This window comes from Daldinia loculata (assembly GCF_022478755.1).
Source record: "Daldinia loculata strain CBS 113971 unplaced genomic scaffold F4817scaffold_91, whole genome shotgun sequence".
Taxonomy (NCBI): domain Eukaryota; kingdom Fungi; phylum Ascomycota; class Sordariomycetes; order Xylariales; family Hypoxylaceae; genus Daldinia; species Daldinia loculata.
This window is the reverse complement of record NW_026054945.1, coordinates 88,947-107,138: the sequence shown is the minus strand read 5'-3', so window position 1 is coordinate 107,138 and position 18,192 is coordinate 88,947. Positions and strand designations below refer to the sequence as shown.

At 46.2% G+C, this 18,192-nt stretch overlaps 9 protein-coding genes across 9 annotated transcripts; 4 read left to right on the top strand and 5 right to left on the bottom strand.

Moving 5' to 3' along the window:
* Window positions 1-978: 978 nt before the first annotated feature.
* Window positions 979-2,974, top strand: F4817DRAFT_369527 (polysaccharide lyase family 4 protein; the record flags this gene model as incomplete). Its single annotated transcript, XM_049307361.1, has 7 exons — window positions 979-1,003; window positions 1,081-1,166; window positions 1,231-1,268; window positions 1,319-1,751; window positions 1,815-2,002; window positions 2,066-2,711; window positions 2,771-2,974. The coding sequence occupies 7 exons, from the start codon at window positions 979-981 to the stop codon at window positions 2,972-2,974; spliced, it is 1,620 nt and encodes a 539-aa protein (XP_049154112.1).
* Window positions 2,975-3,271: 297 nt separating this feature from the next.
* F4817DRAFT_369525 (uncharacterized protein) lies at window positions 3,272-3,734 on the top strand (the record flags this gene model as incomplete). The annotated part of the gene is made up of 1 exon (XM_049307360.1): window positions 3,272-3,734. Exon 1 carries the CDS (start codon window positions 3,393-3,395, stop codon window positions 3,732-3,734), a length of 342 nt encoding a protein of 113 aa, XP_049154111.1. The 5' UTR covers window positions 3,272-3,392.
* Window positions 3,735-4,752: 1,018 nt separating this feature from the next.
* F4817DRAFT_369521 (isoflavone reductase family protein) lies at window positions 4,753-6,197 on the bottom strand. Its single transcript, XM_049307359.1, has 4 exons — window positions 5,839-6,197; window positions 5,503-5,784; window positions 5,124-5,450; window positions 4,753-5,057 (listed from the first exon to the last, which is right to left on the bottom strand). Exons 1-4 carry the CDS (start codon window positions 5,929-5,931, stop codon window positions 4,812-4,814), a joined length of 948 nt encoding a protein of 315 aa, XP_049154110.1. The 5' UTR covers window positions 5,932-6,197; the 3' UTR covers window positions 4,753-4,811.
* Window positions 5,933-7,611, bottom strand: F4817DRAFT_353195 (NAD(P)-binding protein). The gene is made up of 4 exons (XM_049305330.1): window positions 7,404-7,611; window positions 6,688-7,341; window positions 6,539-6,621; window positions 5,933-6,398 (listed from the first exon to the last, which is right to left on the bottom strand). Exons 1-3 carry the CDS (start codon window positions 7,509-7,511, stop codon window positions 6,604-6,606), a joined length of 780 nt encoding a protein of 259 aa, XP_049154109.1. The 5' UTR covers window positions 7,512-7,611; the 3' UTR covers window positions 5,933-6,398; window positions 6,539-6,603.
* A 144-nt stretch (window positions 7,612-7,755) lies between these two features.
* F4817DRAFT_353192 (glycosyltransferase family 90 protein) lies at window positions 7,756-10,133 on the bottom strand. Its single transcript, XM_049305329.1, has one exon. The coding sequence runs from the start codon at window positions 10,029-10,031 to the stop codon at window positions 8,163-8,165; it is 1,869 nt and encodes a 622-aa protein (XP_049154108.1). The 5' UTR covers window positions 10,032-10,133; the 3' UTR covers window positions 7,756-8,162.
* Window positions 10,134-10,720: 587 nt separating this feature from the next.
* Window positions 10,721-13,346, bottom strand: F4817DRAFT_353190 (exonuclease V). The gene is made up of 3 exons (XM_049305328.1): window positions 13,261-13,346; window positions 12,459-13,126; window positions 10,721-12,380 (listed from the first exon to the last, which is right to left on the bottom strand). The coding sequence occupies exons 2-3, from the start codon at window positions 12,886-12,888 to the stop codon at window positions 11,140-11,142; spliced, it is 1,671 nt and encodes a 556-aa protein (XP_049154107.1). The 5' UTR covers window positions 12,889-13,126; window positions 13,261-13,346; the 3' UTR covers window positions 10,721-11,139.
* Window positions 13,347-14,245: 899 nt separating this feature from the next.
* Window positions 14,246-15,641, top strand: F4817DRAFT_353188 (uncharacterized protein). Its single transcript, XM_049305327.1, has 2 exons — window positions 14,246-15,046; window positions 15,144-15,641. The coding sequence occupies exons 1-2, from the start codon at window positions 14,733-14,735 to the stop codon at window positions 15,376-15,378; spliced, it is 549 nt and encodes a 182-aa protein (XP_049154106.1). The 5' UTR covers window positions 14,246-14,732; the 3' UTR covers window positions 15,379-15,641.
* Window positions 15,642-15,953: 312 nt separating this feature from the next.
* On the top strand, window positions 15,954-16,706 carry F4817DRAFT_320896 (transmembrane protein 6/97; the record flags this gene model as incomplete). Its single annotated transcript, XM_049301231.1, has 3 exons — window positions 15,954-16,026; window positions 16,182-16,571; window positions 16,627-16,706. The coding sequence occupies 3 exons, from the start codon at window positions 15,954-15,956 to the stop codon at window positions 16,704-16,706; spliced, it is 543 nt and encodes a 180-aa protein (XP_049154105.1).
* A 153-nt stretch (window positions 16,707-16,859) lies between these two features.
* F4817DRAFT_305486 (uncharacterized protein) lies at window positions 16,860-18,043 on the bottom strand. Its single transcript, XM_049299845.1, has 2 exons — window positions 17,764-18,043; window positions 16,860-17,710 (listed from the first exon to the last, which is right to left on the bottom strand). The coding sequence occupies exons 1-2, from the start codon at window positions 17,913-17,915 to the stop codon at window positions 16,963-16,965; spliced, it is 900 nt and encodes a 299-aa protein (XP_049154104.1). The 5' UTR covers window positions 17,916-18,043; the 3' UTR covers window positions 16,860-16,962.
* Between the last annotated feature and the right edge of the window lie 149 nt (window positions 18,044-18,192).

Here is an 18,192-nt window from a genome sequence, read left to right as displayed (position 1 = left end):
TATGCCATAAAACGGGCTTCGGAAACCTTCATGTCGCTCTCCACATGCTAACGTTAGCATAACAATACATTCGTCATCATTTCAGGAATACCTACACGCCCCATGACGCCTTCTCAAAATACCCTAGTTACCTAGGTACCTAACCTACGTGACGACACGTCCGATTGTAGAGCCGGATTGCCGATATGAACCAACAAAGATAGACACGCAGTAGATTGCTATTCGGTAAAACGCAGACGCATCCTTACAGCACATCGAAGCAAGAACCGTTATCATGTAGCCTTTCTCGCATGTATATAGCATGGGCAAACCCGAGGTGTGTCATTCTGGTACCTAAAACGTTTAAGTACAACTTCACTCCGTGTCACCTACTAATCTCTGTAGAACTGGGTAGGTTAAAATACGGGCACTCAAACAAATAGTTCCAGTTAGTTAATTATTTCGTGGTTGCCATATCTTAGTTTCCTTCATTAAATACCTACCTACCTAAGAGATGCTCAGGTATTCTTGCCTCGCAGAACGACATCATATGTTAGACATCTTATCGTTATGTTCGATTTTATACCCAGTCCTTTCCAGGCTATTTAGTAATCACGTATGTATAAACGCAAACGTTTAGCCTTGATCCAAGTTATTCAACCATGGTCCTCTTCGGTTACTTTTGTCCCGAAGGAATACTATGTCCGGTGGATACCAGGATTGTTCGTTCTGCCGCCAGGTGAGGAATTCTGCCGGGGTTTCCGCTCCCCTCGATAGGTCAGGATAACTGTACACGATTATTAGATATTTTCCTTATTTGGTTTGAGGAAGAAGGCACCTAGTGTTCCCGGATATTAGGGAATTTGATTTTACACGACAACATTTGTGCGATCTTTGAACGCATGCGCCGTAACAATACCGCCCCGGTTTAATTGCTATTATTACATGGCTTCAGGCATAAATCTAGGTATTGGGTAGGAAGTAGGGATTCGAGTATATATGAGTGTGCGAAGGGTTGGATATTGTGAGCATCAACATGCGCCTTAGATATATCTCTGTCTCTTTTCGGCATCTTAGTTGATACACCAGTCACAGTGTTAGGCGCATCCGCTGTTCTGGCCTTAGCATGCCTCAGCGGGGGTGCCCTCGCCGCGTTCGGGCTTACTACTACAAGTAACATATATAAGGTTTGCGAATTATTATTTAGGTATCTTACATTATACAATGCCCAGCTGATTATTGCTATACTAGGTTGACACAAATGGCGGATTGGTATTCGAGGTCGACAGGTCCTGACCACTACTCTGGTTATATGACCAGCCAAGCTAAACTATCATAGAGCCAATGGAGATATTACCAGTTTGGTATTCAACGGGGTCGAGTATCAAGGAAAGGGAAAGGCTTCGGCTATTAATTCAGGCCTCGGGACGTCGCAACTGTCCGCGGAGACGATAAGTAACAAGTATATCAAGATTACAGTGAAGGCCAATTCACTACCTGTAACACAGTACTATATAGCGAAGCCGGACGATCCGACTATCTACATGGCAACTTATATCACTGGGGAGGTTAGCCCGGGAGAACTTCGATGGCTTGGCCGCCTACGGCAGGAAAATTTGCCTACTGGTGTGCACGGGGACGTCGGCAACACCATCGGTTGCACCGCTTTTGAAGGCAAGGATACGTTTCGATGCCCAAATCAAGAAACTCGCTGCAAGATGTACACAAGCGATCGTTTTATCGACGACCAGATACATGGCGTCTCGGGATCTGTAAGCGTCTCGGCATAATCCATAACCTATGTAAAAAGCCGACTAACTTCGTACCTCCTGCAGAACGCGGCTGTATGGATGATCATGCCTGGTGTTGCGTATGAGACTTCGTCTGGGGGGCCATTCATGCGTGACATCAATAGCCAGACCGGTAGCAGCGATCAAGAACTATATTGGTACATGAACAGTGGACATGTTCGAACGGAGCCGTGGCGCTTTGGATTGATGGGACCATATGCCATGAAGTTTACGTAGGTTTCGAAACCTTCTATCCAAAAAGAAAAACCCATCTTATAAGCCTGACAATTTTACAGCAATAAGGCGGACAAGCCTTCTCCTAGCTTAGACACGTCCTTCTTTAGTACTCTCGATATTCAGGGCTACGTACCGGATAACCAGCGTGGCTCCGTCTCCGGTACAGCTTCCGGGGTTCCGAAAGATTTCGAAGCCGTCGTCCACTGGTACAATGATAAAGCGCAGTATTGGACCAAAGCCGCGAACGGAGCTTTCGAGTCCCCCTTGATGAAGCCGGGCACGTATACTATGAAGCTTTACAAGGGTGAGTACGAGGTAGCCAAAGACACAGTAACTGTTACGGCCGGGAGTGATACAGCCAAGAATATCGCTTCGGCAGAGCCAAATACTTCGGTCGTGTGGCGTATCGGAAATTTTGACGGACAACCCCTGGAGTTGAAGAATGGAGACAAGATTGAACGGATGCATCCCAGCGATGCTCGCATGGGATCTTGGGGAGGTACTTATACAGTTGGCCAATCCTCCGGGCGCGATTTCCCTATGGCCCTCTTCTCGAAGACCGGCGGCAATGTGAAGGTTAACTTCAACCTCGCCGCCAACCAAGTTCGAGATCTCACGTTGAGAGTAGGGACTACGCTTTCATTCAAGGGAGGTCGCCCATCGGTGGCCATTGGAAGCTGGACCGGAAAGGACCCAGGAGCTCCGGTAAGTCCACCCAGAGCGAGATTGCGCAGTGTTCTTTGCAAAGCTAAATGATATCTCAGAAACTAATCGATTCTCGCGGGGTTACTCGCGGAGCATATCGCGGGTATGGCGAAGTCTATACGTGGACAGTTCCTGCGAGTGCCTTGAAAACTGGGCAGAATACCCTTACACTTGGTGTATATGGCTCGGGTGATGCGGACTTCCTCAGTGCCAACTATATTCTTGATGCCATTGAGCTTCAAGGCCCGGCAGGTGCTGATTGAACCATCATTATGAGGCAGACAGCAAGTCAGCCATCCATTTAACTTTTTTATGTTCATTTCTAATAATCAGGAAACTAAAATGCGGAGTATGTGAAGATGAAAATTCTATCATATTTTTTATGCTCCCCTCGGTGAATGCTTAGTGCCACTTACAAGTTTATCCAGACAGGAAACTGGCCTTCAATTATATCCCGCGCGACGATAATTTAAATGGCTAATCCCGAATCTTTTAAAGTTATCATAGCAGGTGGAGGCATCCCTGGCTTAGTCTTAACCAATGCTTTGGAGAAGGCCGGTGTTGACTTTCTTCTGCTAGAAAAAAGAGAAATTGCTCAAACCGGGGCCTCTTATCATCATACAATGCCACACTGCGAGGATATTGGAGCAGTTGGGCATTTGGAAAGAAATATACGCGGCAATGTTTTCGCTCACGGGTCGCCTTCATTTCGATGAACAGGGAAATATGTTCGACAATTCACCCATTCTCAAGCTGGTAGAAGAAGCAACTAGACGGCCAATCGTGCTTATAGAACGTTGCTTCTATCTTGATACTCTATATAACGGTCTTAAGGACAAGTCTCAAATTCTCACGAACATCGGCGTAGCGTCTTTTCGGGGGGGCGAGTACGGTATAACAGTCATAACCGACCGCGGGGATAGTATCAGGGGTAGTATTCTCGTAGCAGCTGATGGTGTTCATAGCACAATCCGCAGTCTCTTAGCTAGCGCAGTATCTAAGGCTGATCCTGAGAGATGCTAATACCTTACCAAAGGTAAGTCAATTTGTTCTAGTAAGGAGGAGTCACCTTTAACATATCCCACAAGGGTTCACTTCTAGCTACAGGGCAGTCTTCGGTACGTTGACAAATGGGCCAAGTATTCATAAAGGAAGAAAATCACTCAACAACGCTCGACAGCCCGCGGTACACAGATACCGACACTACAGTAACTATTGAGAAGTATGGAAATTTATTTGCCTGTCCAGAGTACCCATTCCGCGACCTATGGGAGGCTAGATCTTATGCAGGCATGGTTTCCATGGAAGAGGGGGTGGTTCAAGGGCCTTGGAATAATGGCGGTCGGGTCGTACTTGTTGGAGACTCTATATGCAAGGTAAGACTCGGGCAACTCTTTAAGTCTACCTAACTAGTAGGTATCAAGTTGAAATTTGTTACAGACAACAATAAATTCCGGTTTTGGAGGTAACCTCGCTATTGAAGGGGTCTGCAATCTTGTTAACGGGCCAGTGTCACTGCTGCAAGGAAATCAAACGCCCACAACCAAAGATATCGTAGCTATCTGGTAACTTAGAGGTATCCAAGGAGAAAGTCACCGCAAGAATCGTAACCAAAGTAAGTCCATTAACTCATAAGGTGTGATGGAGTGTGATATCTTTACAGAAATATAGGCCCTCGGACGTTTTACTTGCTCGTATCTATCAAAGGTCAAAAGCTTTCTAATGGATCCAGCGCCTATTTTAGAATTTCTATCAGATTCCGACTCGAGCAGACCTTGACTCTGGCTAATTCATTTAATAAATATGAGTAGGAGTTTGAGATACATAACAGACCAAGACTCGAGAAGTTAACAAAGCCAACCTGCAAGAATCTACTCAGTTTGGAATGTTAAAGACCTCTTTGCTACAACTTATTTTCATGAGTTAGCGGATGCGCCATAAGTGAAATAACAAATTGTTATAATCACCAGCTCGGACTCCGGCTCACGTGGTCTTTCTTACAAGGACCCATTCATCTAGATGTCTAAGGAAAACATATTGAGCAATTACTTAATCTAACTAACCGATTTAACCACAAGATAAAGCATCCTTAACTGGGTATCAATTCCCATTCAGGATCTCTTGAAGACGGGCTCGTACCGTCTTTCCTTTGACATCTGGATATAACTCCTTGAAATCTAGGTATCCTAGATACGATGCGATCTCAGGAGTATTATCTCCTCGAAGTCCCCATGAATCTATGTATTGATTCAGCATGAGGCTAAACTTAGCATTCGGATCTCCTGGCTTCTTTTCTAGGGCAGATCGCGCCGAAGCGATGGCCTCGTGTACCTCGTCTGCGCTCATCTGGAGTAATGTTATATTAGCTTCACTATTCGTAGGGATCTTCTGGTTCTCAGCCATCCGACTTACATAATTTCTTGCGACCTTTTCTCCGCTAAGCTCCTCCAACAGGTCCCTCATTTGGATTGCACTGAGTGTTTCGGTATGCGCAAAAACCTTCTTGTTGAGGGTTCTTGGGTCGGCAATAATTTTCGCTACAAACGTTCCGATGTCTGGCAAGTTTGTATAGGCCATGGGTACCGATCCGTCGCCAGGAATTATGTCGAGCACTTTAATACTTACGTGATCTGTTCGGCCTGAAGGTATGGCCGGTACTGACTGGTCGATCCACCACCCAACATCTATCACAGTGTATGGCAAATACAGGCGTTGGATAGCCGCAAGGATATCATCTTTCTATGGCCATGGTAAGTTTCGCACCAAAACTACTGTTGGTATGGAAACTTACCTCGTCATGCATATCCATTACGCCTCTTGGTGCTGGCGTGCTAAAGTTGCATGGTACAAATCTCTTAACGCCAGCTTGTTTCGCTGCCTCGGCCAGGGGTATCTGATCACCCAGGCTAGAGAATACTATGCACGATATTATTATATCAATGCCTTTAACGGTTTTAACAAGGTCATCCTTCGGACCGGTCAAGTCTGCAGCTACGATGCGAATGCCGCGGCTTTTGAGTTCATTATTAGCCTCGCTATTGATAGATGTAGGTCGTGCAAGAACGGTAATATCCTAAGGACTCTAGTCAGCCAACTAGAAATGAATCATTGTATGAGGTATTCAAACAAATTGTGTCTCGGAAGCTAGCAACCCGTTCAATATTGAGCTTCCCGCTCGACCAGTGGCACCTACTATGCCAACCCTGATTGCCGTAGACATTTTTGCTGCGTTCGAATTCGATGGTGTTGGATAAGATGATAAGATGAGAAAAATAAATATCACGTATCAATATAATTCCAAGATTCTTTTCGATCCTCTCGGTCCTTTATATTCCGATACAGCCTCGACTTGGAGTTCTCAAGTCATTATTAATTGATGTCTTGCTTGTGTGTTAAGACGATGGAACTGTCGTATGCTAACCCCTTAATTGATAAGCAACACGAGAAATCTCACGCAGGGCATTTGTCAGCAAGACAATATAGGTTAGGTGACAAGCAGTGTATTTCAAATCGACAAAGTGATGGATGACAGAATAACGCCCGCATCCCCAACCATGATAAGCTAAATGAATGAGGAAGCGGTATGTAGTGGACAAGAGATCCCTGTCTAGTTCAAAAGCGATTCCTCCCAAACCCATATCACCGATTCATCAACGGCAAGATCAGATAATCATGTATTCCGAGTGCCTTAGAATAAATAGCATAGATTAAGCGTCAGCGAATTCCATGAATCATCTATGGAAAGGTCAATATCTCCGTCGTAAATAGTAACAATCATACCAGTATCGTTAACAGGTAGAGTAATTGCAAGAAGAGAAAACACCTACCTAAGAGGTTATACGGAGCAGCCAAGCTGTCCTCGTGAGGAATTCGTAATGTCCGACTGGTAAATCTAATACATGGCATAGCCCTACGCGAATGAATGGTCAGCACTAAATAAGACCCGGAATATAACGTAGGTAATAAGTCAACTTACTCCGGAGGCGCAGATTGTTTGGCCTGTAATCCAATCGCCATCCTTGCCGGCCAAACTCGCAACTATGTTTGCAACTTCAGGAACTGTTCCTATTCTGTTTTCGACCGCCGTCAGAGTCTTCTGGAGTTCCACGAGATCTTTTGGGATATTGTCTAGCATGTCGCTCTCGACGGGTCCCGGATTTACACAGTTGACCGTTGTTCCATTACCACCTAACTCGTGGGCCCATGTCCGAGTCAAACCCTCCAGTGCCGCCTTCGAAGAACCGTAGAGGCAAAATTTCTTGAAGCCGCCTCTTGAGGCGACGGAACCGATGTTGATAATACGTCCGTGGCTATTCAGATAAGGTAGAACAGCCTGAGTCAAGAGCAATGGACCGCGCACATTCAAGTTGTAGACGGCATTGTAATCGTCAACGGTTAGCTCAGCTAGGGTGGCCACATTTTCCACACCGGCATTATTAACGAGTATGTCGATCGCGAGATTTCGTTCGCTCCATACGAGAAGGTCGCTAATAAGGATTTGGGGGCCTTCAAGGGTACTAAGGTCGACTCGACAAGCGTGAGTGCGAGGCTTGTGCGGAAAAGATTCAATAGTTCGGCAAACTTCCTTCACGAGGACCTCGCTGCCTTGAGACACGTAGGTCAAAACTACCTTAACTCCAAATTAGTTATTATTTATTCTTTCAATAGACCATACTTCTGATAGATTCATACTGTTGCTCCTCGGCGCGCGAGCTCCACTGCGATTCCTTTCCCGATACCCCTAGATGCTCCGGTCACGATGGCAACTTTGTTAGAGAGCGGAAGACTAAATTCGGACATTTTAGGGACTCAGGATAGGTAGCTATGCTTCTAGGTTGATTTGGACTGTTTAGAGAAGGACCTGTGTCCTACATATATACTAAAGCTAACTTAGATTGCCCTCTTTTAAATATACGCTTTAGAAAAGATTGCCGTCATATTCCGATTCGGCTTTGATGCACTAAACGCCGATAAAGTTCCAATATCCGAACCATTGAAGTTTATTGTCAACATCCCTCGTTATCATGATCTAGAAGTTTCGTAGACTTGGAATAGGTGATAGTTGAACTTATCTCCGCGTAGCCACCATCGACCCATACCTAGTATTACATGACGTTATGCATTATGAACAGCAAAACCAACCTGCTAATTGACAACCATAAAAGAAAGTAGCAAGCAAGATCAACAAAATTATATTTAATTATTTCTCCACCTCACGATATATAGATGTATCTACTATCGTGTTTTCTGTGAGTACCGTACCTACTAGGTGGCCCACTAGGTGGTATTGCGAAGACGACGTAGATAGGTATGTAGAAAAAGGTGCTAGAGATAGAATTTTAAACATATCGCGGCACAGCACTGACTATCCCAATAGGGTCTCTAGATAGGTTACGAGAAAATAAATATACACAAGCTATGTTTACACACGTATATATATACATATACTCATTACGCCGGTCTTAAATCATCTATATATCCAAGCATATCCCGTTTCTCGTCACATACGCGTGCAAATTCGAGCAGTAGTCTCCAAACATAAAGCAACATGTCTTCCCTCCTGAGTACCTTTGAGCTCCAAGACCTACCTTCCTCAGCAATGAAGCGCGCGGAGACGTCGCCTTTTCTGTCCCGAGTAAAATAATCGAGGATGGCGTACAGATCCTGAAAGGTGTTATCCATAGGAGCAAAATGTAGCCACGGAACCAGGCGGTCATCATGCCACTCTGCGTATATGGTAGCCTTGAGCGGAAGGGATGTTGACAGCAGAAAACCTCTAAATCTCGCACTGAAACTATTCCCGTCGACATCGGGCATGAACTTATACTTATATTGCTCCTTCATGGGAACACTCTGCACTTCAGAGAAGTAAGGCCGGACATAGGTGCAGTTGGAATCCTCCGGAAAGCAGAGGAGATTGACAAAACCGGCGTTGGAGAACTCTTGCAACCAAGTGCCAACGGTCCCCTCGCGCCGTCGCGGGAAGTCGTACTTCTGCATTGGTGGCATCTCAAACGTCATGGCGCGGGAGCTGTGCTCCTCTATTCCCGATACAGTTGTTCCGTTTAGCATTTCTATAAGTCGATGCCGCTGGAAATGAAACCAGTTCTCTTTCTTATTTCGACCCCCAGATGCGACACCCCGCCATACGACGCCATTAGTCTTCCTCCTCCAAGACGGCCCGTGAGTATCTCCACCGGAATAGAAAGGGTCGTTTGTCAAGTACATAGCGCCGGGGATAAGTATCTCGTTATTTACAGGTAGCTTACATCCACCAAACAATGGGATAAGCTCCTTGCTCGTTGACATCGTCAGGGGCTCAACAAATGTGCCGTGCATGCCACGGAGGTGGGGCTGGACGCAGGGATCCGTGGCGGCCGTAAAGTTACGGACATATCCTTTGTACGAGTACTCAGGTTCCCAGTCTTCTGGGAACACAGGCGGCTCCTCCAAATTTTGAATTGGTGTCACATTACGTGACGGAGAATCGGGAGCGCAAGCCACTCGTGTAAGGTCCCAGTAACTTCCTCCAAGCCAATTCGGATTATAAGGTGAAGCATCGTCGGCCTTAGCATCAACCTGAGCAAGGCCGCTATATTTCGTCACCACCTCGCCGAGAGGCTTTGCCGAGCGGCTTGCCTGCTCTTTCTCCATAAGACTCGTCATGTCTTCCCAAGGAACAATCAGCCGAGATTCGTCCATATAATTAATAGGCATATCGACGTCCGGTAACCACGGCGCAGCCTCGGCCACCAAGCCAGTCCACAGTTGCAGCCAAGGAACCTTGCCTTGTGTGTTGCCTATACCGCTGGCGACGCCTCCGCGAACGCGTACGACATAATCCCACGACGCGGCTCGTTCGGCAGTCGTCCGGGGGTCGAGGCCCCAGAATGGCGAAATGTCAGCATATATCCTATCGAAGAAAGACTCGACAATTATCGCCTCGTGTTCTGTCGCATACTGGAACCAAGCATCAAACCCCGGAGGCGGATGTCGCCCTCGTCTCTCGCGATAGCGGGCTGCAGCCGTGGGAAGGTCGAAGCTTCGCTGCTTCAGCAAGTTCTCGTGGAAAGTGTGCGCATCGCTGATAAGTTGGTCGATGGGATGGTTCGCTGTGCGGTTCCAAAAGTATTCGAAGTAATGGGATCCGGTATTACGGAGGAAGCCCTCGGGACGGCGGAACAAGAAGATACCGGACAAGGTTATAGAGACTATAAAGGCGACGGCAGCATAGCGAAGCATAGATTGCCATCTCAGGGAACAGATGCGACTGTCTGGGAGGCTAGCTAGCCTGTCGCGAATATTATGGGCGCTTAACATCGAAACTTGTCGATATGGGAGAAGATTTTTTTTTCTTTCGTTTTTATTTCCCACTATCTCGACTAATTAATCAAAATAGGTATAGACCTAGCAGACCTCATGATGATGGCTACAGTTCGAAGCGAAGCGAAGCGAAGCAAATTAGCAAGCCGAAACAATGTACAAGATCGCTAGGAGTGAAAAGAATGGAATGAATATTTCATGTGGTGAATCAAGAGGAACAAAAATCTCAAGCTCTCATTAACGCGACTCATCGATGCCACCATACCACCCCTTACTCGCAATACTTATGCCTAACCCATCAGCCAAATTTCGCTATTGTGACTACACTACTAACAATGATGTTAGTCTAGCCCATGACAGACTTTCGAGCAGCACCAATCGAGCAGGAGCGTTGTGGTCTTGGCTGATTCCTTTACCCCAACTTCATGATAAAGAGGCATGTACTCACTACACTCGACGAGCTCAAAGCTGCCGATCATCGATCAGATAGAGAAGGACCATTAGGTACCCGGTACAAAACCATTGAATCGGGCGAAGCGAGAGGGATGGAAACCATGTTGAAGTAACCTATTTTAGGATTAGTCAATCGCCATCTCCGCAGGCTTCTCTCTTACATTCCTGGCTGCCTTGGCTGCCCAGCCAGTTGTATGCTGCCGTTTAGCTATCTGCTCTCCACTCTCTAGTCTAATCGTAGTGACGGAACAGGGGTCTTCGGGAAGAGCCCCCAGCCCCTTCATTCAAACATACATACCAGATGCTCGCAAATTAGGTCTTAGAAATGTATTTATGACCCTGCGGCATCATAAAGAACGAAGTATGACGGGACGCATATAAGGTACTTAATTCATATCACTTATTAGGCATTCAAAATACTCATTTCCTCAGTAACTATCCATTTGTGGTATGTTTGTTTTAAGTTTTAAGCCTCGTATAATAGACTGCCAGGAGTATTATTGGTAATAAGCTGCTAAGGTCTTAAGAAGTTCATCCGAACTCTCAACGCAAGACACAGTTTACGGATAACAAAAGTTAACTTAGTTAGTGAAGCTGTTAGATATACGTTAAATTTTTTAGCTATTAGACAGCCAAGCTAAAGGCCAGAATGTTAGGTCCTTACGCCTGTGATGCCCCTTTTCTTCCGTAAAAATTCGGTCTCTTTGTCTTTTCGCCATTGACAACTTTCCGCAAACTCACATGACCTACACTTATAAGTTTCTTCGATGGAGACGCCCTCAGCATCCCTCTCGCCGCGCCACCACTTGAGGTTCTGTCTGAGGTACCCCTCTAAAGCCTCAGGATCGTTAGGAAACGAATTATTACCGAGAATGCGACTATCCTCCCTATGGCGATACTGGACAGCGAGAAGTTCGCCGATAGTGGCGGCGCCCTGCGGGAAGGTTTCGCGCAGTTCGGACTGTAATAGCGGAAGTATCTGCGTAATGGATCGGTATCTGATCAGATCCTGAGGAAGCCGATTTGAAGACGGATCCGGCCAATCGGTATCACACCCACTACGCGTAGAATGCGACGACGAAGCACCCCCAACATCCGAATCCGCGTCGTAAAATATTTCATCGTGTAAGTCGCCTACCTGAGCCATAAAAGCATCAGAAAATAAGGCATCAGCTGTAAGGCCATATCGATCCAAAATAGCAGTAAAATCTACCACGCCGGAGGCCATTTCGCCCAAAAGTCGATGATACAAGAATAGCTGGACCCTGGCGGGCCTGAGCGCGGCGCCGGTAGGCAGTCTATCCGAACCTCTTGTCTTGACATCAGTCAAGTAAAACTTTTTACGGGGCGCTTCCAAAAAGTCTGTCATGGATGTCTGCTGCTTTGGGTAGCTTGTGGCGAAGCCCTTGGATGATTCGGATTGGCTGAGCTCTTGCTCAAAAGCGGCATTCGGACTATCATGGCTCACTTCGTCTATGATGCCGTTTACGACTTGACCTTCGATGATCCCCCATACCTCAAGCTCTCTAGTCATGCCAACATCCCGGAGCGTGCGGAGGCCCTGGATCACGTTCCATATTCGCAGTGCAAACGCCTCTTCTTTGGTGGTAATGCTGACTTGGACCGTGGTGTGTACCTGATCTTCCAAGGTTTGATGGACACGAGTGCCACCCCGCATCGCCGCCGTTCTCGTCTTCCTCCCTCCGGGTAGCAGGGTAAGCGTGTACCAGTACTGTAGCTCGCACCAAGCACCAGAAGCTAAGTCGGAGACCGTGAGCGGCTTTTTGGGAAAGGAACGAAAACGCTGCAGGGGAGAAGGGGCATCTTTCGGAGGCTCGACGGTTTCAAATTTGGACGTTGTATTAGATCTAGGATCGGATAGGATACGACTAACTAGACACTAGTAGTTAGTTAGACGTGCCATGTACTAAATACGAATATATAGGTATATATGTTGCTCAGAGAACTCACGATCTGGGTATTGAACGCCACCTAATAGCAAAGGCGATGTTACATACGGATTCGAGTTGGAGAATTCGTGAGCAGTCGTAGGCTCTTCGATCTTAGTAGGAAGAGTACCGGTAGGCCGAGTACACAAACTCGACGCATGGTGCTTATCATCTTGGGTAAGCGGCACGGGCGGGATAGACAAGCTACTAGCAGTCGTTGTAGTAGTAGTACTAGTAGGCGAGGCGATGGGAGAAACGACGGGCGAAACGACGGGCGAGACGAGTTGCGTAGAATTGAGAGCGGTAGTTGTAGTGTTGCTAAGCAATGGTGTATTATTCCCGAGGTCCTTTAGGAGTTTATTTACAATATCTTCCTCTCCTATCGAAAAGTCAGACCCGTAGTCGCTCTCGCCGTCGTCGTCGTCCAAGGTACGGCCAGCTGAGGGAGCCATGGATATCAGCTATTCGACCAGCAGACCATCACGCTGTATTCGAAGTAAAGGGATATATATGGAAGTTATTAGCTAGCGCGGTTATAGCATAGGAAGTCGAGTCATGATTGACTCATTGTTTTAGAATGTTGACGACAACACATTGATGATTTGATTGTTTTGATGATACTTTAGGTACCTAACCTTAGGTACATGTAGTACCTAGGGCTACATACGTACATTATGGGGCTGGGGGGGTCTATTGACATTATGTCAGCAATGGTGTCAGTATAATTACATAATTACAGGCCCCGACACTATGTCAAGACCATGTCAACAGGTCAACATAATGTCTGCAAGGCTTGTTGTACCGATTTCATTGCAGGTACTTACAAGTCAGTACTAATAGATAGTATGTCAAGGTATATATAATGTTAGCAATACTTTCCACTTCGTCGTAATTACCAGGCCTGTTGACGATGTCCAAATAGCCACTATGTCCACAACGATGTCAGGAATTTAACACGATGTCAGAGATTTAATACAATGTCAGCCCCGGGTATATACAGGTTAATTAAGGGCCTGGACTATGCATATATACTGCAATACGTCAAACTTTAATCATTCGTAATTCGTAATGACCTCGTAATGTAATGGTAAAACGCGTAGCCCGTAATCTCGTAATAGTAATTCAACGTAATCTTTTCAATTGACTTTTACATGTGCCTATGCCTTTTCTATACATATATAAGTATGTTGAACGCCCTGTATTAGATTACAGGGCCTTCTATTCTTTTATTTTTTATTAGATTACTTGGTCTAACATTATGTCCTGGCCTAACATAGTCTCGTACGTGACATATATCGATTAGGTGACCGTAACTGCCGTTGGTGACGATCTCTAAAAAGCTATTATTTCCCAATATATTAGTATTTTAAAAGTAATACTATTACAATAAGGTATAATCGTGTACGTACGGTAGCTATTTCAGACTTGGTCATCTTTATATTTTAGATACAATTACCCCCGAGGGTGACTATATTACACGTGCTAGCCAATCAGGTAGGGGACTGATTCTTAAGCGGCGCACCGCCGACATTATGTCCACACCTTATCACTATTGCTGACACCATGTCAATAGACCCCCCCCACCCCATAATGTACCTAGAGTGGTGGGGGTTAGGTACATACATAGGTACCTACCTGGTTAGAAAGCGATAAAATAGGTACCTAATGAGTACTCCGTATATTCCCCAGGCTCTCGACGCGCTAAAGCAGCCTAGTCAGTTGCGCAGTCGCGTCATCACATGGCCACTAGTAGGACCATGTAGGCAGCTGCTAGGCGATAGCCTACCTAAGGTACAGGGGGTTAGGGACCTCGGGATGAAATCGGGTACAAACCCGACTTGAAGCCACAGCAACAAGTTTAATCCAACTAATCCTCAACTCACTTATCCTTTAGAATAGTCTTGTTGCCTACCTATGTTACGTTGATGCCTAGTGATTATATCGCCACTTAAACTACACGTCCACTTGCGCATCGAGCCATGCTGGACTCTCAAACAAAATAGAGCTGAGCATTAACAGAGCTAAGCATTTAGGCAGCAGGATGATACAAAGCAACTGAAATTTCTCCTTCGCGTTCAGATGCAATAACCCTACCCAGGTAATCAGCAGTTTCATCAGGAGCGTTTTACAGTTGTCTTCATTTCGCTCCTTTTTTCATATTTTTCATCGTCAACCAGTTGGCTACCTGGGTCTATGGATATCCCTTGGCAGGCTTCTACTCCTATGGTCACTTAAACACGCCAGTCCGATAGTACATAACCCGACCTTGACAAGAGGATTACAACCCATCTAAACAATGGACATTATTCACCGTGGTCATATGTTTCAATTAGGCCTAGCTGGAAAACCTGTTACCATATCTCCCTCTGGCGGGGCAAGAAGCCTTGAAAGTTTACCACCAGAAATACATCTCCTGATCAGTCAACATCTCACGTATCCGGACGCCTTATCTCTAAAGCATGCCAGTAGATACTTCTACTGCCTTGTTGATACCGGGCTTAAGCTCAAGGTGGATTGGCTGATCGAGCGTCGGAGCTTGCACTTAGAGTGTCCAAACGATCGTCGCTGCGACCTGGGAAGCGACTTGAAGTTCTGCAGAGGTAGCGTCAGGTAAGGATTGTGCGGCGTACTTAGGGACGAATATGCCAAGGCAGCAGCCTCGTATTGTCCTGGGTGAATAAATGGCGTTACTAAATATTGATCTCAGGTTACTCATGCAGCGGCGCCGCGAACACGCAGAATGTGAATCCCGTCCCGGTTTAGGGTGCCTCGTATATGGGACGGCAAAATGTGCACATCGGCGCCAGCTAAAATGGCGCATCAAGCGATGGCTCCGTTCCCGTCTTACCATCGAACTCTGGTGGTGTCTAGTTCCCTTAGTTCCCGTTCTTTTAGGATGTCTATGGGTAGCAGAATTCGCAAGATGGCACGCCGAAGAATGAATTGGATTTAGCGGGTTAGGCATTATAATACCGAAATGACTATTTAGCCATCTTATATAATTTCACAGTCTTGACAGTTAAAGAGTTGACACGAACTGATATATATATACATTGCCCCTTTGATACTCTACACTAGACCTGAAGCTACCTCTGTATCTTAATATATGTTGAGTCGTCTCTAGATGTAACATTCGGGGACCAAAAGCGTAATAGATACTTGTCCTCGTGAATATCATAGAGAAATTATAGGTTGGTTGAGGGGTTTCCGATGGCTCATTATACAAGGCCACTCAAGTTGACTCAATGTCTTCATACATGTATCACTCACGTTCATGAATAGGGGATGCATTGCACAGTATAGATAAACAGTAAATATACTATCACGCACATGGCATATTTTCTAACCTATAATTTTAGATACAATCTTAACAACGTTCCCACTCAAACCTGCGATTTATACCTGAACTGATATACCTTTTTTGGTTTATATACAGTGACTTACACCTTTATTCCTTAGTAATTATATTGCCAATTATATTGCTAGCCACTCCAGGACCCTTGCCTGTTGTTCTATCATGTCTTCAACGAGGCACTGGTTGGACAAAGTCTACCTTGTGTATTTCCTCATCCATCTGCCCGTCTTGTTCTGTAAGTATATGATAAAGTATTTTCACTTCTTGTTTCTGTTAGATTATTTGAATAAAAAGCAAGGCTTTCCAAATGAATACTATGGTTTCAAGCAGCATGACAGCCGGATACCATGTGTTTCTCCAGCTTATGATCCTGTCATCTAACATTTGCAGGTGTTGACCTCGTACCCCTCTACCCAACATCTCTCTGGGTACCACCCTCGTCACCATTTCACTTTCTATACGAGTTGCGGGTCTATTATATAAATACATACAATGATCAGTTCTTCGCACCGCCGCCGGCAACCATCCCGAGCTTCTTCCCGCTATTCGCTTTCCTAGAGCTCGTTTTCCATCTACCGGTGTCGTTATGGGCAGTCCGTGCGCTCTTTAGTGGCGGACTGAACGGTAATGCCGAATTGCTGCTCCTTGTATACGGAATCGAGACGGCATTGACAACCGCGACCTGCATGTACGAGGCATTCCTCTGGGACCCAGCCGTGGTGACCGCTGAGCAGAAGGTGGTACTACTAGGTGGCCTATACGGAGGGTATCTTGCCATTGGTAAGTTCGATATGAATCAATTAGATGTGCCCAAGGCATACTAACTGTAGAGTAGCTGTCCTGTTGACTGTCGATATGTATACGCGCCTGCTGAAACGTGTCAACTCGCTTGATACTAGGAAGAAAATCCAGTAGGATTCCGTCCAAATTCGAAACGCGGAGATGCTAGTATCATGAGTGGACATTGCGGAATAGAGGATATGGGTATTGACGTTGTTTCATCGATTGTAGCTACCTTTTCCCCTTCGTTTGGTATCATTGCCGTAACTATATTTTAATACAACCGGTAGCCCCCAAGGTCATGCATAGCGACGCGCACAGTTCCTCGTCGTCTTCATAATATTTACAAGATTCCACAAGATTCCACGTCGAAGAGCTATGCTAAACGACTTTAATCCATTCTTTTTGAGTAACCCCATCCATTGCCTACGCCGTTTAGCCCGTAAGCTAAAGGCGTAGCACCACCGAGGCCGCGACTCTTCAGTCGCTTAGGCAGGATAATGCCAAAGAAATAAACGCCGGAAACCAGAACGCCGGCAATGAATGATACGAGGGCATAAAATACGGTGCTGGCGTAGATATGCCCACCCATACCCTGCCACTCGACTTTACCCTCGGTCTTGGGAAGTGCTGGGGTTGGGAACCACCTAACACTAAAACTTAGGGGTAGAGGATCGCCAATGACCAGCCTCTTGGTAAAGCTGCCATCCATATGGCTAAGCGGGCTCGTGCTATATGCGGCGCCGCTATCTAGAACGCCGCTATCGTGAGGATGGATGTGATGCTTTGGTGTGCTGTGCAGGAGGATATTGAGATGGGTGCTGATATGCAGATGGCTAAGCTGCAAAGTGCCGGCCAAGGCAAACACGAGCGGTATATACTCTTGCTCATACGGCTTCTCGCCGACCATCTCAATATGGGCAGGAGGCCGAGCAGGAAGACGACAAGCAAGGGGCGCGTCGCTGTGGATGTAGAATTCCAACAGATGGAAAAAAGGGTCGTCTATCATAGGGATAGTACAGTTCATCTCGTCTTCGACGCCGTAACCGAACTCGAGAGACTTGCCGGTCTCGTTGCAGGTTGGAAAAGGGATCCATTGGATCTCGTCCTTGGCATCCTGGATATGTTCGCCGGTCTCTCTGAGGACGTTGGGTCAGCAAGTGTCGGTTGGGTCGCGCGCAAATAAACTCACACGCTCCTATTCATGCATTCGACGGCGATCGGTGCGCCATAGTGGTAAGATGGTAGAATGCCTTCTTTGAGACTGGCGCTCGCTGTGGCTATGGAGATTATGGGGAAGAGGAGCGGCAACGCGCCTAAGATCAAGCGCGCAATTGAAGGCATAATTGATTGGCCTCGGTATTAATATTTTAACCGTCGAAAGGACATGTCGAGGTTTAGACTAACGGCTGTCTACGCCTATCGAGAGAATATAGAAATCATAGAAATGAACGAAGGACAAAGGGCTAACTTATGTATTAACCTTAGGTGTAGACGAGTAGACGACAGCCTGGTCAAATTGTTGATTGCGTTGCATTAAAACGAACGATCCGCTGCTACGGACAGGGAGCTACTTTGTACTACGACGAGTTTAATAGTCTTATCGATACCTAGATATCCA

Excerpts from the sequence above, each read along its gene's own strand:
- F4817DRAFT_369521 (XM_049307359.1), bottom strand. The coding sequence starts at position 5,931 with ATGTCTACGGCAATCAGGGTTGGCATAGTAGGTGCCACTGGTCGAGCG. Across the intron at positions 5,785-5,838 it reads TAGCTTCCGAGACACAATTT|GATATTACCGTTCTTGCACG; the intron begins GTTTGAATACCT and ends TAGAGTCCTTAG. Across the intron at positions 5,451-5,502 it reads TAATGGATATGCATGACGAG|AAAGATGATATCCTTGCGGC; the intron begins GTAAGTTTCCAT and ends CCATGGCCATAG.
- F4817DRAFT_353195 (XM_049305330.1), bottom strand. The coding sequence starts at position 7,511 with ATGTCCGAATTTAGTCTTCCGCTCTCTAACAAAGTTGCCATCGTGACC. Across the intron at positions 7,342-7,403 it reads TCGCGCGCCGAGGAGCAACA|GTAGTTTTGACCTACGTGTC; the intron begins GTATGAATCTAT and ends TTTGGAGTTAAG.
- F4817DRAFT_353192 (XM_049305329.1), bottom strand. The coding sequence starts at position 10,031 with ATGTTAAGCGCCCATAATATTCGCGACAGGCTAGCTAGCCTCCCAGAC.
- F4817DRAFT_353190 (XM_049305328.1), bottom strand. The coding sequence starts at position 12,888 with ATGGCTCCCTCAGCTGGCCGTACCTTGGACGACGACGACGGCGAGAGC. Across the intron at positions 12,381-12,458 it reads TGGCGTTCAATACCCAGATC|TTAGTCGTATCCTATCCGAT; the intron begins GTGAGTTCTCTG and ends ACTAGTGTCTAG.
- F4817DRAFT_353188 (XM_049305327.1), top strand. The coding sequence starts at position 14,733 with ATGGACATTATTCACCGTGGTCATATGTTTCAATTAGGCCTAGCTGGA. Across the intron at positions 15,047-15,143 it reads TTCTGCAGAGGTAGCGTCAG|GTTACTCATGCAGCGGCGCC; the intron begins GTAAGGATTGTG and ends TATTGATCTCAG.
- F4817DRAFT_305486 (XM_049299845.1), bottom strand. The coding sequence starts at position 17,915 with ATGCCTTCAATTGCGCGCTTGATCTTAGGCGCGTTGCCGCTCCTCTTC. Across the intron at positions 17,711-17,763 it reads GAATGCATGAATAGGAGCGT|AGAGACCGGCGAACATATCC; the intron begins GTGAGTTTATTT and ends CAACGTCCTCAG.